At 43.2% G+C, this 20,490-nt stretch overlaps 1 protein-coding gene across 1 annotated transcript in view; it reads right to left on the bottom strand.

Annotated features, from left to right (window-relative positions):
- Positions 1 to 1,715: 1,715 nt before the first annotated feature.
- The window catches only part of PHALS_14186 (protocadherin fat-like protein), a gene marked incomplete at both ends in the record, with an annotated part of 42,173 nt that continues 23,398 nt past the window's right edge, over positions 1,716 to 20,490 (bottom strand). Inside the window, 2 exons of the mRNA XM_024729944.1 lie at positions 1,716 to 16,366; positions 16,424 to 20,422. Coding sequence (XP_024580271.1) covers positions 1,716 to 16,366; positions 16,424 to 20,422 — 18,650 coding nt within the window. The remainder of the gene's footprint in view (positions 16,367 to 16,423; positions 20,423 to 20,490) is intronic.

Raw genomic sequence — 20,490 nt, 5'->3', positions numbered from 1 at the left:
CATTCTAGCCACGCCAGTGCGGAGGCCTTCCATAAAGACGGTCACTGTGACCGCCTCCAAAAGGGGGTCTGCTGCCATCCCGGCAATGAGAGTGCGCATCTCTGCGACAAAGTCCACCAATTCCTTTTTGCCCTGCTGGGCGGCAAGGAAGCGCGATCGTACGCGATGTGCCTGTTTAGGCAGCGAGAACACTCGTGAGAGCTGCAATTTCAGCTCCGCCCAGAGGGAAACGCAGCTTCGTCTGAAGTGCCGCACGTCAGTGCCCATTCTCGCGCTCGACCACCAAGCTTTGAAATAGCTAGCGCTACGCGCTGTTGCTCGGTCTGGACCATGGCGGATGCGATGGCCATCTCGACCTCTCTACCCCTAGAGCAGGAGATTTTCTCCATCCTTCCCCTAGAAGACCTTAACGCTCACCATGAACGGCTTAGGGCGGAGGAAGTCATCCGTTACTGGTGGTGGCGCCATAGACGCAAATGAATCAGAAGATTGACTACAAGTGCTACCAAGTGCAGCGGGGCTGCCGTAGCTTTGCGCTTGAGGAAGCGTAATTTAGGTCACCGACCTTTCGTTCTTTACAAAAACCAATACGAGTGTAGCGGATCGCAGCCCGCTGCCTCCAAGAATAGTTAGTACCTTAACTAAGGCTAATAGACTCTGCGGTTTAAATTCAAAACTTATTTTTATTTATTTTTATCTGCGGCTAAACCTCCTAATTTTAATGTATAGATTTTACTAAATATATATAGTAAAATCTAAATACATGCATAAATACTGGCTACATCGTATTGTTGTTTGAGTGCGTACATCTCGTGTGACACACACCCATGTTACCAGGGTACGTGTAACCCCGTTACAAGGTGGTAAAATTGGTATTATAAATAAAATTTTAGTCTCTTAAAAGAAGGCTCGGTAGATCCCATGACAGCATGCCTGCAATGCCTTTTAGAGCCTCTTGCATTGAGGTTTGTGAGTGAATGGTTGGCAGAGACCTCGAAGCTCTGCTTGTCTCCCCTCGTTAGATAACAATAATTGCCACTTCAACTTCGAAAGTAACGCGATAAGTTTTGTAATCTTGTATACTTAGATTTTCACTTCTGGTACAATTATATTCAATATAGTACAGTACCATTGTATAAATTCACATTGCACTTTTGTGTATTTGGGCATGTTCTTAGGTACCAAAAAATGGCTTGTCAATTAATAAGCGAAGATTTACTATTAGATGTAATGAAATGTTCATATCATCTCTGACAACTTCGTCACATTTCAGGCTCTCAGTTCCGCTTCTGGGTGAAGCGTACGAATCAAACTTCTGTGCGTTTGTTTGCTTATTCGAAACTTCCTTTATGCAAGATAAACGGCAACTCTGTTGCAAGCGGCGAGTGGGATTGTTGTAATGACTCACTTGATGCCTATTAGGCATAGAAGCCGCAAACAAAGGACATTGTATAATCAAAAGGCAGTTTTACCAACAAACCTATTGACATTCAGACGAAGGGGAAAAATAAATAAAAGACTTCGTAATATTTTTTCTGCGCACCAACTCATAAACAAGGTGTACGCAACCTTGGCAACTGTGTAAAACTTTGGCCATCCGAACTTGCCCCTTCATGCTGCTCGGTGCAATGAAATTACCGCATCAGTGAACGACGTAACAGTAGATTCAAATCTTAATTTTAATTTAAATTACGTTCTGTCGACAGCATGAAAATCTAATTGTTTACTGAATGCCGTACACCATCGGTCTGCTCGATTGTCGAAATTAGCTCTTCCATGTTATCTTCGCTCAACAATGCTGCTCCATCAGATAAGGAAGTGCCTTGCTGACATTGAGAGTTTCTCCTGCGCAAAGTATTTTCTACTACATGCGAAACTTTGTCATCACTCACACATTGCGTGCTAGTTACTGTTCGACGGGATTCGCAACGTTGAAAAGTTTTCAGAGCAGCAAAAGCATCACTCTCAGTCGTTTGCATTGCACCTTCACACGTACCAGCTAAGTGCAGCGGGTTTTGAGTCATAGTCGCTACCATCTCAAGGTCATCATCGTCATTATCATCGCTATCATTACCTTCAACATTTTTGTGATCATTTCCATGTTGCGTATCATAGCCATCTCTGTGACGGCGGTGTATTTTACTAAACAACTTTTGGACGCGTGTGATTTGTTTGTAGTAGTCCGGTCGAAGTGCAACAACAAGCTCCGTTATCAAAACTAGGACAAAGTACACGCAGCTAAAAAGAACGAGAAGTGTGGTCGCCATTGCCAACAATTGAGAAGAAGCACTTTTTGAGCTGGTCTCGGTGGTTCCGAAGCGACCACTTTCGAACATGATGCCCGCCAACAATACGAGGGAGGCACTAAAAAGTAGACAAGCCTCCACAGTATTGTGATCCCAAAGATATCCAATCAAATTTTGAGGTTCCTGTGAAGCAAGAATTGCTTCGTTTGCACCCCGCAAACTTGACATTGGTCGAGCCGAAATTCCAGCGACGCCGTTATCTCTGTGTCTGCTCTTCCAAGCCGTGATTGTAGAGGCGTGCATCTCCAACCGTAGATGTGCTGGTTGAACAAAACTTTCTTTTCTGGCCTTTGCACGACGCGTTTCTAGCAGCACATGTTTCGCATAGTCTGCCAGTACCCTCTGGGTCTCATAAGCACTCATGTATGGACGACAACGTACTTGTAGCGCATAATTAACAAACAATACGAACGATGCCGTAGCCAGTTGAAATATTGGATCTTGACGAAAAAGAAGTCCGATACCCGCCAACAAAAACTTTCTTACGATAATAAGTACCATCCAGAACCAATAATCGGGCTTGAATTGATAATAAAGCTTAGAAAACTTCTTGCGAAACACCCAGCAATTAGGATTTGTCTTTCGACTGGTGCCACGCTGCATCGCCCTCAGAAGCTGGTCTTCCATCACTAAACCACGGTTTCGCGACAATGTTAGTAGCACAAAGAGTGGATAGCCCAGCGAATACATCACAAAGGACATCATTGCAAATGGGAATAGCTGCATATGAACTCCCCCATGTTTGAAGCATTGCGCGTAGATGGCAACCATGTACAACTTTCCATCAGATGGTATAGCCTCTACGCAATTGAATACATCCAATGTTGTTCGTGTGAGGTAAAGATATAAGTAATACATCATCACTAGCGTAGAGCCAAACAGCTGAGGTAAGTGGGACGTTAATTTTGTGCAACGCTTTTTTATGAACCGTTTGTAAGCATAAAGTGTTACGAATATTCCTAGAGAAGTTGCTCCCATAAATAATGGAAATAGCTCAATCATGAACCATTGGGTCACATACGAGACCTGAATCGAAAAGCATTCTGGTGCCACCAGCTCCAAATTTAAATTAAAAGCTGATAGTGTTGCAAATAAATTAACTAAAGTCGCTGGCCATGAAATTTGGGCATTCCCAAATATGGATAGAGTCTGGAAATAGTCGATACCGATTGATAGCAAACCAAGACTCACACCTCTTCGAGTAAGCAAATAACTAACAAAAGATGCTACACCGATGCAAATTACCACAATGGCAACGGAACCCCAGTGGTTATTCGGACACAGATTGCACTCTGAGTTGAGCTTGTGATAGTTTGTTACACACTCTCCACACCGTACGCTCGTGTACCCGTTGGCACACTCATTGGCCCCTAAACAGGCGAATTTGGGGTCACATGCGAGAACAATTTCACCTTCACGCCAATATCCGGGTTTGGCCATCGGCATCTCATCACCACCAACACACGTAGCTCCTTTTGGGCATTCATCACAAAATTCAGACAGAGTTCGGTAATAACCAAAGCCACACCGAAACTTTAATTGAGTCTGACTTACAGAAGACATTACATTTCCACCCACCGACAAAGTAATGCTTGTTGTACCAGCTTTCGTCTTAGGGGGATACCAAATTAATTCCGAAGAACTCGTCCACACGACCGTACCGGATTCAATTACACTACTATTTACTGAGGTTGCTGGTGTCACTGTATCAGCCGACAATCGTGGAACATCATTACCATATACGTGAAAATTTTCCAAATTTTCTGTAAGTGTGCCTAGATTTCGCAATACAGGTTCCACAGTGTCCACTGAGACAAATGAAATGATTATAGCCTTATTAGGAAAACAACCGAAATCAGTGCCCTTGATTGTGATAGCATTCGCTCCATTTGCATCCGGTTGATTGGGCATTTGGGCCATAACCACTGGTTGGTTGTATGAGAACATTAACGCGTTGCTGGCTTGATCATCAACAACCACATAAACCTTCAAGTCGATCCCATATCCAGCCGGGACCGTTGTTGTGATCACAAAGTCAGAGTGGCTTGCAAGGTTCTCAGCCAAGTCAGGCACATTAGTGACAGCATCACATAGTATTTGTGATCCTTTTGTGTCATCACAAAGATCGAGGAAGCTAAATGTAGGCTTGACGACATACAGAGATGGAGAACATACCAACGTATCAAGATCAATACAGGGACCACTTGTCGAGAATTCACACGTGTCAGGGCCACATGCCTTCGGATGCGAGCTTTGTCCATCAATGCGCGCATCGCGACCACCAAGAAGCACTTTTGTTCGGGTTGATCCAAAGTTTTTTCCGTAAAGTGTCATCGTATAGCCGCCGCAAGTCGACAAATTACTGGTACTTGTCTCAAATCCCATTAATAGCGGTGTCTGATAGCCGAATTTTATCGGCTCGTTAGTAAGCTTCAGCTTCGAAACAGTCAAGTTGATCAGCATTGAACTGCCTTGTCCGGGTGGCAGATAAAACCTGATATTTGAATGGCTAAAGTATATAATATCATCGTTTGTAACTATGACTGTGTCAGCTAGTATCTTAGCGTCGCTAATTAGCTCAAGCTGCCAATCAAGCGACTGAACTCCAAAGTTCTTTCCCGCCAGCGTGACAGCTACACGTGTACACAATTCCGTACCTGCCGGACAAACACGTGATAAAGCCTTTGAGCAAAAGCCTGGGTATATTTTCATTATACCAAGACCAACAGGTGGATTTACTGTCACGTCGAGCCAACCTGTAGGGGGTGGTTTTTCCGATGTTGTGCTGGCGCGATATAATTTGGTGTCGTTTTGTAGCAGATGCCAAAACCCATTGGTATACAGAAGCTCCAAATTTGCGTCCTCATTACTCACATAGACGGGTTTATTGCTTGAATATACATCTTCCACCGCAGTGACGGTGGTCTTTCGAAAAGATCCATTTAAATTGCTTTGAACACAATAGACATCAAGGTTGGTGCTCGTCGAACTCGCTTCAAGATAATGGCACTCGACCGGCGTCGTCAGCGTTGCGCAGGGTTGATCTGGATCTGTACAGCTACACGTATAACCTGAGGTAGGGCCATCACTCCTACTGACGCTGTGAAGAACAGGAGCATTGTAGCTAAACTTAATCGTTCTATCGATGTTCGCTTGGCCACTTACAGTCACAATGACGTCATGATCACCACCCTGGCCTTCACTTATCGTGCAATTAATAAGTTCATGGCTGACACTACTTATGATGCATGCAAACGTTTCGCCGAGCGAGACGGTGTGTGCATTCGAGAGTGTGCTTGCTCCGAAGTTCTTACCTCGAATTGTCATCACAGATCCACCGACCGTCGACGCGTCAGCTACTTCAATACTACTGATAACGGGAAGATCGTATTGAAAAGAAGTCGATTCTTCTTGATTACCTGCGACCAAAGTCAACGTGTAATGTTGACCTTCTCCAGGGGGAATTGTTACCATGGCATGTGAATGGTTGAATGCTATGATGTTGAGGAAAATGACAGACGCATTTAGGGCGGCAATCATCAACACTTTTGGTGTAGAACCAAAGTTTGATCCAGTTAAAGTTACCAATTTCCCAGCAGTAGAGGACATGGTTGCATTGCTTCCAATCCAGTCAACCTTAGGTGGGATGTAATCAAAGTACCGTGGGCTGCTTGATGTTGTACCGCGCGTTAGTGTAAAAGCCAACATGGCTCCCTGACCGCTAGGAACGGTGCACGATATCAAACGGATGCTGCCAACTTCATTATCTTCTTTTGCAAGAAAAATGTTCGATGGTACAACGGGTGTAGACACTACAACGTTGGTACAGACGTTGCCTCCGATATGTACATGTGGATCCCGACCAACGTATTTAGCGTAAAAATTCAGTTTAGCTCCGCCTTTTGTCGATGATAAATACTTAAGATGTTCAGCAGTGCCGATTGATTCTGTTTGAAAAAGTTTCGTATCTCCATCTAAGCGATAGCAAGTCGAGCAATCAAGTATACTACACGTCGAGCTCAAGGTATACCAGTCGAGAATGGATGGATCATTCCAACGAAATGGAGCCGAATTGCTAATAATCTTTTCTCTGCCAATCACGATCGTTACGTATCCCAATTTACCAGTATAATTTGGTATGATGATAGTATCATGAGACCACAATGAAACTGTAATGTTGGACTCATACGTCGCAGCTTCCAGGTTACTTATATCAATTGGGTACTTAGACACGATTGCACGACCAGAGGAGTAAAAATTTGTACCTGTGATAGTGAGATGTATGCACGAAGGCAAACAATCACTTGGGCCTTCATTAGTGTACACCGCGTCGATCAACGGGGACCTGTAGCTTACCGTCAAAACCGAACTATTCTGAACACTTGAAGTACCAACCAAAATCTGCAGCAAGCCACCCTGACCATAGCCTGCTGGAATACGAACGGCAACATATTCACTAGTATTACTGTTACTAAAGTCTCCGAATGCAATTATCGGAATGCGATACACAGGTAGACTCGCTTGGGGTGGCGAAAATATTACTCGCGCTGCTGCAAATGTAACATTAGTACCCAAATTCTCTCCAATAATGGTGACTTGAGTTGAGCCATCTGTTGAGGCTAGTGAAGGATAAAAGGAAGTTACTACCGGATGGGCATATGAGCTCGTTACCGTCGATAAACTCGATTCCTGATCTCCAACTGACACAATCCAAGAGAGACTCGCACCAACACCAGGTACAGTCGTACAAACGATTGTAGAGTCATTATGTTCGATTACACTTGTCACACGGTAGTCTCTACCAGAATTTCCATAAGAAATCATATCAATAGTCACATCACTAGGTCCGAAATTACCACCTTGAATCACGACGATCTGTCCGCCACGAACAAGGCCATTTTCTACTCCTTCCCCGGAAAGCGAAGTAATAAAAGGTCTGGCATAGCTTATCGTGGTCACCGAGCTTGTCAAACCATCAATTGCGACAATCCACGCTAGCCGTTTACCCACACCAGGAGCAGTCGTGCACACAATGCGTTCATGGTCCGTCACAATCGAACAATTGCTTGCACTAAATTCGTTCCCATTGACACCATACGTCACTTGGGTAATCACAGACTTATTAAAAACGCCAAAGTTTTTGCCTGTAATGACAATTTGCTGGGCGCCACTGGTACTGATATGTTCCTTGCCATCTGGAAGAAAGACCTTATTCAAGATTGGCCGAGCATACGACGTATTTTGCGTCGTCCATGATGAAGATTGGCCCTCTATAGATACGCGCCATGAGTGAAACGAACCGCTTCCTGCAACAGACACACACTGAATTAAACTATGATTTTGTGGATCAATGTATTGTCGCTTGCAGTTGACAGCTCGAAAGAAAGTCACATTGTCGAATGAATATTCGACGACTGGATCCATATATATTGCCGCATCAGGACCAAAATTGAGACCACGGATCTGAAAAATTGTTCCTCCTGTCGTGGAAGCGTCCGCAAAACCCATAATTTCCCAGACTTCAGGTTTGTCGTAAGAGGTATAAACGTCGGTCGCCAGTGCACTCAACTGGTTATCAACGGAAACATGCCAGCGAAAATCCTTACCTGCCCCGGGTGGAATCGAACATTGCATCTGAACATGATCCAATACGATCTTGCAGTCCATTATAGCGAACGAATGAATGGTGTTTGTGAATAAAGCAGTGATGTTTGCACAGCCCTGACATCCAAATCCACTTCCACTTATTATAACGATGTCATTGCCTGGTGTGTGCATTCCATCTAACAATGTGACTGCAAATATGATAGGAGCCGCATAGTGACAACTGCTATCGATAGTCGCACTTGCCTGACCGCCCACTATAATTGTAAAAGACAGATTTTTGCCAGTGCCCATAACACTGTGACAGGCAACGATTTGACGCGAACTCAATGAATCACCAGAAGCAAGCAATGCACAATTGTGCGCAAGAAAGTCAGAGCCATACATAACGATAGGTTGCGCATCTGAGCTTGACAATTCTGTCGACCCTAAATTCTCACCATAAACAAATATGTTATCACCTGTGCTGCTGTTCGTAGGAAGCGCATCGTTACATACAACCGATTCGATAAGAGGAGACCTATAAGATGCTAATGGAATCGAGGACGACGCTTGATATGTTGTGTCACCAAGGTTCGGAACACTCATAATCAGAGTAATGTTCCAGTATAAATGACCTCCAGCTCCTGGAGCTGACGTACATTTAACACCGGTGTTCCCTTCAACTAAAGAGCAGTTTGCTGCAACGTAAGGCGAGCTTGTTCCATAAGCTCCATATTTCACGATGAGCTGCTTTATGATCACAGACTTATCAGCTCGTTGTTTGAACCCAATATTTAAGCCGAAAAGAATAAATTTTTCACCACCTGTTGTCTTTAATTGATTAGAATTGTCAGATACAAGTGCAAATGTCTCAATCGTTGTATCCTCAACATTTTCTACTATAATCGTGAGGTCTCTGGTTATCCACAGGGCGTTGATACCACTCGTATCTCGAGCCTCAATGGTCAACGTATATGTTTGGATGGCCTCAAAATCAATGAGTTCTCTTAAGACCAAGACACCGGTTGTCGTGTCGATTTGAAACACATTTTGACCATGTGGGAGTACTTCTGTTATCGAATACCGAATCGCATGGTAAGAATCTGAATAAATATCTGGATCTGTTGTGTTGACTTGGAGGATTGCTGAGCCTACAGCTGTATTCTCCAGCACTGACTTCGATAAAAGAAAATTCACAAAATAATGGGCTTCGTTAACGTCTTCAACCTCAATAGCAATACTTGTGATAGCTGTTAAATTGGCGGGATCTTTTGCAACGAGATCGAAGCTGTAGCGATGTCTAGCCTCATAGTTCAAACTTGACTTCACAAGGATTCTGGCACATTGTGCCAGGCTGCTGTCCCTTTCAATTCTAATTGAAAAGAGAGAACAGTCGGTGGTATTTGAGCATGAAGTTGTATAAGTTAGAGCATAGTCATCACCTTCATCGGGATCAGTCGCACTCACACAACGACGAAGTGGGAAATTTTCAATCTCATTTTCTCGCACCGTGAATGTATACGACCGATCGCTGAATACTGGTGCCTCGTTGACATTTTTGACTTGAATTGTGACGTCTTGCGAAGCACACATTTGGGCTGGATCACACACCGCAATTGTACATATATAGGCTTGTCTCTGCTCAAAATCCAGAATTTTTCCGACGCGAAGCTCAATATTCCCACTCGTCAAGCCGAGGCTAAACGTGTCTGCACAGTACATGTCAGTCTTGGATTGCAACGTAAATTGAATGACGTCGCCATCAGGATCTTTCACAAAATGAGAAATTGGAAATGTAGTTTGGTTTGCAGTGAGATTCTCATTGATACTAAATGAGATTGGTAGCGTATTAAGCCATGCCGGTGCAAGATTGGACTTTGTTGTATATAGTTTGATTGTTGCATTGGTTGAACAGTGACTAACACTGCTGTCTGTCACTGAAACGGTCACGTCGTACTGTACAGGAAATACAAATTCACTGCCTACAGGTGTTCTAGCCACTACCAATTGACCAGTCATTTCGTTAACCGCGATTAAATTGGACGTGGCATTTGTGATGACAATTGAATATCGTAGAGTATCCACCATATCTTGATCTTTACCAGGGAGTGGATATCCAATTTGCATACCAGCCTGTGGACGCTCTTGAAGTGTAAAATATGATTTGGCCAATGTGGGGCAATCGTTGGCATCGACAATGTTTACAATTACTCGGCTATAAATTGACAGCCCAGTTCTTTTAAATGTTTCATCCGAAATCTTGACATTGATCACATATTTTGATAACGCCTCGTAATCTGGCAAAGACAATGCATTCCAAGCAAGTCCGACTCGCCCATTCACGCACAGTGTCGGCTTAAGAGCCTTTACAAAAGAGATTCCATTGATAACTGTGTCATATACAAGCTCATAATGAGAATAAGGATCGTTAATAGCATAAAAAGAACATGACGCATTATCAGAATCGGTAGCCACGAAAGTGCACCCAGTAGCACTTTGTTCGTCCAACAGTGTAGCTGTACCCTCCACTTGTGTGCAAATTACATCGTCCATCGTTGGTGGTTCGGGTACATCGTCAACAATGATAGTGACGTAATCGCTTCCGCATAAAGTGGTCTGGCTTGCATCACAGATTCTCAAATTCAAATTGAATCTAGTACGATCCGATTCATAGTCCAACACGCGAGTAGTCTGCACAGCACCACTATGTTGATCAATCGTGAAAGGTGCGTAGCTATCCACAAGCGTGAAAATGTTCGATGAGAATCGATCGGGATCAAAAAACTGAGCTACCAATACCGTGGTACCAGCCGCCATATTTTCTTGGATGGATCCTGTAGTACCCTTGACAATTGAAGGTGTCTCATTCTCGTCCAGCACAGTGATATTTATGCCAAGATGCGAAACAAACTCACCGTCAGAATATGCTACGACTATATTATACTCAGCATTCTTTTCGAAGTCCAAGCAGACAAGCGTCAATAATTGACCATCGTCACGAATTGTGAATTCAGTTTCATTACCAGCCGAGAGACCGCTTTTGATTGTGAATCCAGATCCTTTCCCTACTGCTCCATCAGCGTCTACAACCCGAATCGGTTGTCCAACCAGCGACCCAGAATATAGATTTTCTTGGATGACAAATTTACCAGCGGTAAGTGACGGGGGCTCGTTTACATTTTGTACTGTTACAACTACAACTTTAGAGGCTGATAATACCTTGCAGTCAGATGGGTCCAGGTTGAGGTCACACATCACACCATTGTCTTCCACATGAACCAAAACGTAGAGAGAAGACATAACTTCGTGGTCGAAAGATACTGCAGCGAAAATCTGGCCACTATCTGTTATCGATACAAATTCGCTAGCATTGGTACGAAATGTCAACACTGAAGATTGGTCTGGATCTACAACAACAATTTGGCCGATTAAGATTCCGATGGGAGCATTCTCCAGAATTGTCAGCGTTCCGAACTCAGCAAAGTTTGGAGCCTCATTAACGTTTAGTAATTTTATCACTACTTTCACTTGTGATTCTAGACTTATGGGATACCCAGAATCTACAACGCGGACGTTAAACGAATATTGATCTGTTTTCTCAAAGTCTAAGTTATCCCATCGGACAGCAAGTTGACCTGAACAACTTTCAAGCCGAAAAGGTAATTCTTCTACAAATTTAGACACTATTTCGAAACGTAAACGTTCCGTATGTCCGTGATCTGGGTCTGTTGCACGAATGGGTATTCCAAAGCTTAAATCGAGTGGGGAGTTTTCCGGGACAAACATTAAGTATGACGGGTACTGAAAAATTGGTGCCTCATTTACATCCAAGACGTTGATCTGGATTTCGCGCTCGTGAGACAAACCACCTTGATCAGTGGCGCGTACTCGAATACTCACCACAGAATTCCGCTCGAAATTAAATAATGAGGCATTGTGCACAGACAAGTTGCCGCTCGAAGTTACTGATACATCAGCGGATGGAAAGGCCAGCTCAAAGCTGATCTGATCTAAATTGTCAGGGTCACTCGCTATGAGTTCACCAATCATCGTACCCGACGTTGGATTCTCGTTGATTTCAAAGCAGCAGCTATTGACGATAGGCGCCTCATTTATGTCATCGACAAAGACAGAAAATGTAGCTTCCCCCATTAAATGTCCACTGTCCACAACATTAACACCAATTTGAAGTGGCTGATCACCATCTGTTAGTGATTCAAAGTCGATTTCATTTATTGTCAGCAGAACTTCCCCAGAGGTTGTGACATGAAACCAGTGACTTCTAGGTCCGGTAAGAAAATAAGCGAAGGAAGAAGGATACGCGCCAAAAACCCACGACGTATCGGACGAAGACCTACGAGGCACAACAAAGTCGCCAACGTGTTCCCGAATATAAACTTCATAATTTGTTGCATTAGTTTCACTTTGTGCGGTAATATGTTGTCCATCCAATTTGACGAACGAATTCTGCGTCATCCAATTTGGAGTCGCGCTTGAATCGTCTCCGATTAGCACAAATATTTGGCCTTGGCTTGCCAGACATAGAGTTCCTGTTGATAAAGGCACCGAGGTTGGGGTGGAAATAAAGAATGCATCGACGAGCATGTCGGGAATGTTTATCCACTTACTGTCCGAATCATCAAAAAATACAGGCGTTCTCTCCCGTAATCTGGACACCTTGTGAGCGCTGTTTGCTGCCATATCTTTTAGCGATAGGTAATTCTCATCATCATGCTCAGCATCAGAAACCGATATGAAGCCAACTTTCGTTCCTTTCGGCAAGTTTTCATCGACATGGTATTCTTGCCTAGATACGATCGGCGCTTCATTAATGTTTCTTACAAATATCCAATTCGTTGATACAGTGGATGCTTGTCCATCTGAGCACTGAATGATCAATTCATATGCGCGTTTTGTCTCAAAATCTAGAAATTTGGTTTCGGCGTACAACAATCCGCTATTTGCTTCGATCACAAATACGGATGTATTGTTTAATATAGTGAAAGATACATCGTCATTTTTATCCTCGTCAAAGCAATGTACTGATCCCAGTAATTCCAAGTGTCGAAATCCACTCAGCTCACTGCTCATGGACGTGGCGAACTCGTTTGCTGTGAAGTTCGTTGTTTGCAGCATGGGGGGATCATTTGCATCTCTTACAGCAACTACTAGTGTTGCCTTAGCTTGAAGTCCCTCGCGATCAGTGACTAAGACGCTAGCATTTACCGCTGGCGTGTACTCAAAGTTAAGCATTGAGTTGTTAGCCACCCTAAGAATTCCAGTGTCTGCTTCGAGTATAAGCGAAGAATACGAAGATTCTTGCAGCCTAAACGTCAATACATCACCCACGTCAGTATCGATTGCGTCAACAATACCCACAATCGTTCCTATCGCACTCATTTCCGCAACAGTAAGCAATTCCTTCCCTAGAATAATTGGTGCTTCATTTACGTCCACCACAGTGATCGCGATGACGTTGCTACAAGCTAATGATAGACCAAATTTTGGGACATCATTTGCTTGGTATTGAATGTGGTATACGCTTTGCACTTCAAAATCAGCGTAGCTTTGAAGACCCGGGGAATAGCTGACTACTCCAGATGCATAATTAATCGAAAATCTTTGACTATCCGGAGTGGGTAATAATTGGAATGTGTGCTCTTGACTTAGATCCAAATCTTGTACTTTCACTTGACACAATCCTTGAGTGCCGGGCAGTCCTTTTAGAATTTGCACAGAATTTTCAAGAACCCAACATTGAAGTATAGGACAATGTGGTGGCTCATTGTTGTTAACAATCGATATGATTACTGTCGAGGAATCTATCAAACCCGTGGAGTCGACAACGAGAGCTTTAAAAGAGTACACCGGTGCACTTTTCGAATCAAAACTGCCTTCTTTAAGCAGCGAAATGATTCCAGACTTGCCATCGATACTAAACAAATTTTCATTGTCTTTAGTTTCTGCATCGGTCGAGTCCCACATGAATCGTTGTGTCTCGTTAAAATCCGGATCCGTAGCCTGAAGAAGGCCAACAAGAGTACCTGCGGTGGCTACTTCGTGTGCTGCAAATGTGTACCGTGATGAGGTAAATAAAGGTGGTTCCGAGACATCGATCACCAACAACGTCAACACAAATGAAGTTGACTTATCATCAAGTGAAGAAATTGAGCCTCGGATTGTCAGCACCGGCTCAACCCAAATGGAATTTATCTGGGACAGCACTTCAAAGTCAATTGAAGCACCAGTTGTATAAATTTGACCATCTTGAAGAATTTCTACCGCCGCTGAGATCGGACTAGACTCTACATACGAAAACATGAACGAATCTCCCTCTGGATCCATGCCACGCAAGTGTCCAAGTAATTGCCCCTGCACAGCATTTTCTGCATAAACGAGATTTCGCGCTGAAGCATCTAAAAGGACTGGAGGTTCGTTGACATTCGCAACAAAAATGAAGACAGTTACGGTATCGTAAAGAAATCCTTCGCCTGTGTCTGTAACAGTCATTTGAAGCCGGTGCACATGCAAGGTTTCGTAGTCAAAAATCGCTCGAGTGTAAATAAGCTCACATGTTCGATCATCATTTTGAGCAACTCGAACAAAGCGATTTGACGACTCGCTCACCGAATAGAAAAGGCGCTGATTATTGTCAGGGTCGAATGCTTCAAAGCGATACAACAGAGATTCAATTCCTAAATCTTCATCTGCTTCAAAGCAAACATCCTTATTGTCTTCAAAGCGATATTCTGCTGTACCATCATCACTAACAAAGCAATTTCGAGAAAGCTGAGGTCGCTCGTTGACGTCTATGATCGAAATTTCTATTGACGTTGTGACCAGGTTAAGCGCCGAATCTTCAACCGCAACATTTATATTATAGAGCGCTTGATTTTCGTGGTTAATTTCTCCTGAAACACGAAGTTGGCCTGTATTAATATCGATCGTGAATGGAACGCGGCCGTCTTGACCCATCAAAATGTAATAGCGCAAAGCATCATGTGCATCCGAGTCTTTAGCTTCGATCGGTTGCCCCACACAAGCATAGATCACGGAGTTTTCATAAATTTCTCTCTTGATCGAGCTTGCGACGTTGGGAGGCTCGTTAACATCTATCACATCCACGCTGATCACGCATGTTGAAGACAAAGAGTGAACAGCGGTTGTGGCGTTACTAGAGCTAAAGCTGTCACCAATCTTGACGCGTACAGTAAAATGATCAAGCAACTCAAAATCAATTTTAGCGGAACCTCGCAAGCTAATCCAGTATTGACCATCGCTCTGCCGAACCTCAAACAATCTATAGCCAATATGATTTGCGTCACTGACTACTTCAAATAATGTGATATTATTGATGCTTGAAGAATCTGAGTCAATCCACTCGACTGGGCCAAATAAATCATCAGCAGTAGCATTTTCATAGATGGATAGTGTTGCATCTCGGCACTGCGGTGCCTCGTTGACATCAATAACTCTTATAATTATGGGTTCAGAATGTGTTTTTAAGCCCGCGCGATCAATTGCACTGATAAGAAGAACGAAATAGTCATTTTGCTCAAAATCGAGAGCGTTTGACTTGCTAAGACGAAGTTCTCCATTACATGAACTAATCATGAAAACATCTACTGAGTCGCCGTAGCGATCAATTGCTGACTCAAGTTGATAAGTAACCACGTCAAATGCATCGGGATCATAAGCTCTTATCACCCCCAAGATGTCTCCCCTCATCGCATCTTCAGCAATTGTTATTGATTGTTGTGATGTAAATATCGGAGGCTCGTTTATGTCTACAATATCCACATGAATAATCGCACTCGTCTGGAGTCCGTACGTGTCAGTGGCAGTAACGATAAAGTCGTAAGACGCTTTTGTTTCAAAATTGACAGGCTTCACTAGAAGGAGCCATCCATCTTCGGAAATCGAGAAACGGTCCGATGAATTTTGTTGTAAGATCACTGAGTCATTTTCAGGATCCCAAACCTCAATACGAGCGTGACTTCCATCATCAGCCCGCACCCAGGCCAATCCTTCATTCACCGACTCTTGTACCCAATAATGTCTAGCTTGGATCGTAGGAGGTTCATTGCGGTCCTCTATCAGTAATTGCAATCCACAAGAGCAATTAAGTCCACCACCATCAACTGCAGTAACTTGAAATAAATACGTGTGTTGAGTTTCAAAATCTAAAGCAGTTTTTACCATTACGTCACCAGAGGAAGACAGTGACACAACTTTATTTGATATGTCACTTTCTAATATGAAGTAACTCAGGGAGCCCCAGCTTGACAATGTAGTAGTGTCAATATCAATCGCTCGCACTTTTCCGGCCAAACCAACGGCGTTTTCTGCAACTAAAAGGGTCAAAATGGCATTTTCAAAAGTGCATGGCTCGTTTTTGTCTATCAGATCAATTGTTACGGAAGCAATGGTTTTTAAAATTGGATTTCCGTCATCACACACACAAACGTCGATCACTACCTGACGAACCACCTCGTAGTCAAATACACTCTCATTTAAAATTCGAATCTCACCTGTAAGTAATCCGATATGAACCACATCATTGATATATCTCGTTTCGGTTGAGTTGTCTTTTAAAATTAATGTGGTTGCAATGGACGAAAAAAAATGCTGCTGGTTGTAATCCTCATCAGCAACTTGAATATAACCAATGCTAGTGTCATGGCGATAGTTCTCGGCGAGTGAGATCAATGTCGAGATCATTATCGGAGCGTCATTGCGATCGAGTACGATAACATCTATCGTGGCTTTAGCAGACAATTTTTTGCCATCTGTTGCTGTAATAGAAATCGAGTAGTATGATTCATATTCGTAGTTCAGCACTCGCTTCGAAAAAATAGCTCCAGAGGTAGCATCGATGGTAAAAGTATCTGTCGAATCTGCAATAGCAAACACCAGCGTATCGTTTTCATCGGGATCTAACGCATACAATCGTCCTGTAAATATCTCATCTAATGCAGCCGATGTGCATGCTGCAGTTGTAATAACAGCGTCTTCAGGTATATATGCTTTAGAGGAATATACCTGTGGAGATTCGTTGACATCGAGAATGCTCACCATAACAGTAGCATATGCCCGCAATCCTCCTTGTATATTATTGGTTGCTTCTACTAGCAAGTGATACGATTTTTGCCGCTCGTAATCAAGAGCTTGTTGCGACTGCACCACAATTTTTCCATTGCCTACAACCGAAAGCACGGCAAAGGCACCTAGATCATTACCACTGATAATACTATAAATAAGTGTCTGGTTTTGATAGATGTCGCGGCTGACTGCAATGACTTCTCCAAGAACACCTAAAATAGGAGCATTTTCCACGATACTAAAAATGTATTGAATCCTTTGAAATACTGGAGGCTCATTGCTGTCCGTGATAGAGATTATGATGCTCGCATCATCGCAAGCTTCCTGGCGATCAAGTGCGCGAACGTTGACTTGATAAGATTGTTTTGTTTCAAAGTCCAGCAAGCCTGCTAATGTGAGTTCACCCGTCAAAGACAATGCAAAGACCCCGTTATATCCAACTTCAGCCTTAATTAATTGAAACAAAGGGATATCACCAACGTCGTTATCGGTGGCAGTCAAAACTCCAACTAATGTACCATTGACACTAGATTCAGCAAGTCCGAAATAATACAGTTTCTGATGAAATGTGGGGGGTTCATTTACGTCAGTAACTGTTATAATCACACTAATTGAACTTGCGAGAGGCAAATTTGAGGTGTTCGTATTGTATAGTTCTGCAGCAGGAAGAGAAACATATACCACACACGTGGGCATAGTTTCGTAGTCCAACTCACCATCACTCAAAAACATCCGACCACAGTCACTCAAGGAAAAAGAGACTCGACGCCCACACGTGCTGTTTTTAATGATCATTTCATTTGAACACTCCGCGATGGATATCAAGTTCTCTTCGTCAATAATATAGCGAGATAGCGTCGATCCAATATCGGTCCCAACAGAAATCGACTCCTGAGTCGTAAATTGAACAGTGTCCTGGACAAAGTATGGTGGCTCAAACACATTGGCAAGTCTAATAGTATACCGCGCCCTTGCCTCCAACTGTCCTTTATCTCTGACACACGCATCTACCCAAAGCTCGGGGTGCTTTTCAAAGTCTAGCACACTGGAGTCATTTACTACAATTTTTGCAGTATTTACTCCTGTCGCATGAATTCGAAACGTGTCTAAGTTGCTTTGCTCACATATAAAGAAATCGTGATTCTCGTAGATGTCAGGGTCCTGGACCACGACAAAAATGACCACTGTTCCGTCAGGAGAATTTTCGCTAAGAGATACTGGTTTCGAGGCTACAAACACCGGCGCTTCGTTAACGTCAGTAATGTAGATTGTCCCATTTGTCGATACCGTATTCTCTCCGTCTAGAGCTCGTACAACTACCAGCAAAGTATTTCCCGTAGACGCTTCATGATCTAGAAAGCAAATACTTTTTAAAGCAAGCTGCCCAGTAGATTGATTGATTGTGATGCAAGCGGATACAATGTCACTTGTTCCTTCGAGATCGTACTGAACCTTTGACCCTGCATCCAAATCAAAGGCTACGACAGCTTCACCGAGCAAAGATCCTGGTACCAAATCTTCTCGCGCGGATATAATGAAAGGGCCAGGAAAAATTGGAGGCTCATTGACATCGATGACCCTTATGACGAAATCTGCTTCATCCCATAGACCGTTTAAGTCAGTGACGCGCACGCACAAATTATATATTGAAATTATTTCGAAATTCAAAGGTCCGGTGATCGTGCCTTTACCCGATTTTGAGTCAACTGAAAAGGGATATTGGCTTGCATTGATCAGGGTAAATGTTAACATTTCGAGTCCATTCTGTAAATCTGGATCTGATGAAAGCGTAGCGAATGCTTGTCCAACTGACGTGCCAACACTTGTATCTTCACGGATACTGACAAGTTGATGGTGAATGCTAGGTGCTTCATTAACGTCGGTGATTTTAATTGATATATTGGTAAGTGTAAATAGTCCTGCGCTATCTCGTGCCTTCACGATCAAATCATATTCCTTGATATCTTCAAAGTTTAGATGATCTAGTTGCTGGAATAAAACACCATCTATCGCATTAATCCCAAATGCGCTTGTAGTTCGCGTGCCGACCCCAATTGAAGATTCCGAAACCAAAGTGAAAATAACATTATCGCCATCAGGATCGTTAGCTTTGACAGCTGGCATGATTTTCGTATACATGGGTTGGTTTTCAGGGATAGAAACCTGCATGGGGTCGATAGTCGGTGCTTCATTGACATCATTTACCACGACATCAATGTTTTGAACATTACTTTTTGCTCCTAAAACATCTGTTGCCACAACTGAAACTACGTACAAAGACTTAGTTTCAAAGTCCAATCGACCGTGCTCCATTTGTATTCTGTTGTCAACAATATCAAACACATCAATTTCGCTCACCAAGCTGAGAAAAACAGTGTCAGGGTGACCACTGTGTTGCATATCCGGGTCAAATATTGTGATATTTCCCATTGCTAGGGATCCAACAAGCGAATTCTCATCGATGTAAAACGTTGTTGCCATTACCTGCGGCTTTTCGTTCCTATCAGAAATAAGCACTTCGATTTTTTGCGGAGGGCTTGAAAGGCCCCCCAAATCCATTGCTTGTACAAGAAGAGACCATTTCGTCTGTTCTTCATAATCGACGCGACGAGGATTCACAACCACAATTTGACCACGGGAACTGAGATTAAATGGGCAGCCAATATCCGCTTCAGCCATCTGCCAAACGTGACTCGTCCAGTACGGATTTTCACTGCCAGAGTCCTCATCGAAAATTGTGAGATTACAAACAGCCGTGCCAACTAGTCGGCTCAGTTGTTCATTCGTCAAATCATTCAAAACTTCATCCATTTCGCACATATGAGGGGTAATCGTTTGTGGTGCATCATTGACATCTGTAATATGTATTGTCACAGTGGCACATCCGCTGAGTGCTGGAGTCCCTCCATCTTTTGCGCAAATTGTTGTGACTAAGGACTGCCTATCTTCAAAATTTAAAAGAGTTGAATCTATGATAATCAGCATCCCTGAAGCTGAGTCGATCTGAAACGTTCTATCCTGATCATTGCTCGATTGTAAAAGATAGTACACTAGTTTACCGTTCGCTTGCTGTGAGCTGTCCGGATCGAAGGCGTGAATAGAGCAAACCGGTGACCCTACAGGTGTGTTTTCTGCAACATAGCAAATTGTTTCGCTGACAACTGGCGGCTCATTTATATCCACAATGGCAATATGGACTGTAGACACGTCAGCAAGCCCCTCCTGATCTGTAATCGAAATCAAAAGCTCATAGCTGTTTTGTATCTCATAGTCTAACAATTCGATATTCGCAGCGATTGCACCGGTACTCTTGTCGACAAAAAACACAGAAAATTGCGAGTTTTGTTTTATGACGGCAAATTGAACCCTGTCCTCGGCATCCGGATCAGCAAAGGGCACGTTTCCACCTGTAACAGATACTTTTGATACTTCATGGGCGTGATCAATCATTAAAACTTTAGTTGATGATAGCTTTCAATTTCATTAAGAAGCATAC

Source organism: Plasmopara halstedii, assembly GCF_900000015.1.
Source record: "Plasmopara halstedii genome assembly, contig: Scaffold_816, whole genome shotgun sequence".
Lineage (NCBI taxonomy): Eukaryota > Oomycota > Peronosporomycetes > Peronosporales > Peronosporaceae > Plasmopara > Plasmopara halstedii.
This window is presented reverse-complemented; position numbering and strand designations above follow the sequence as displayed.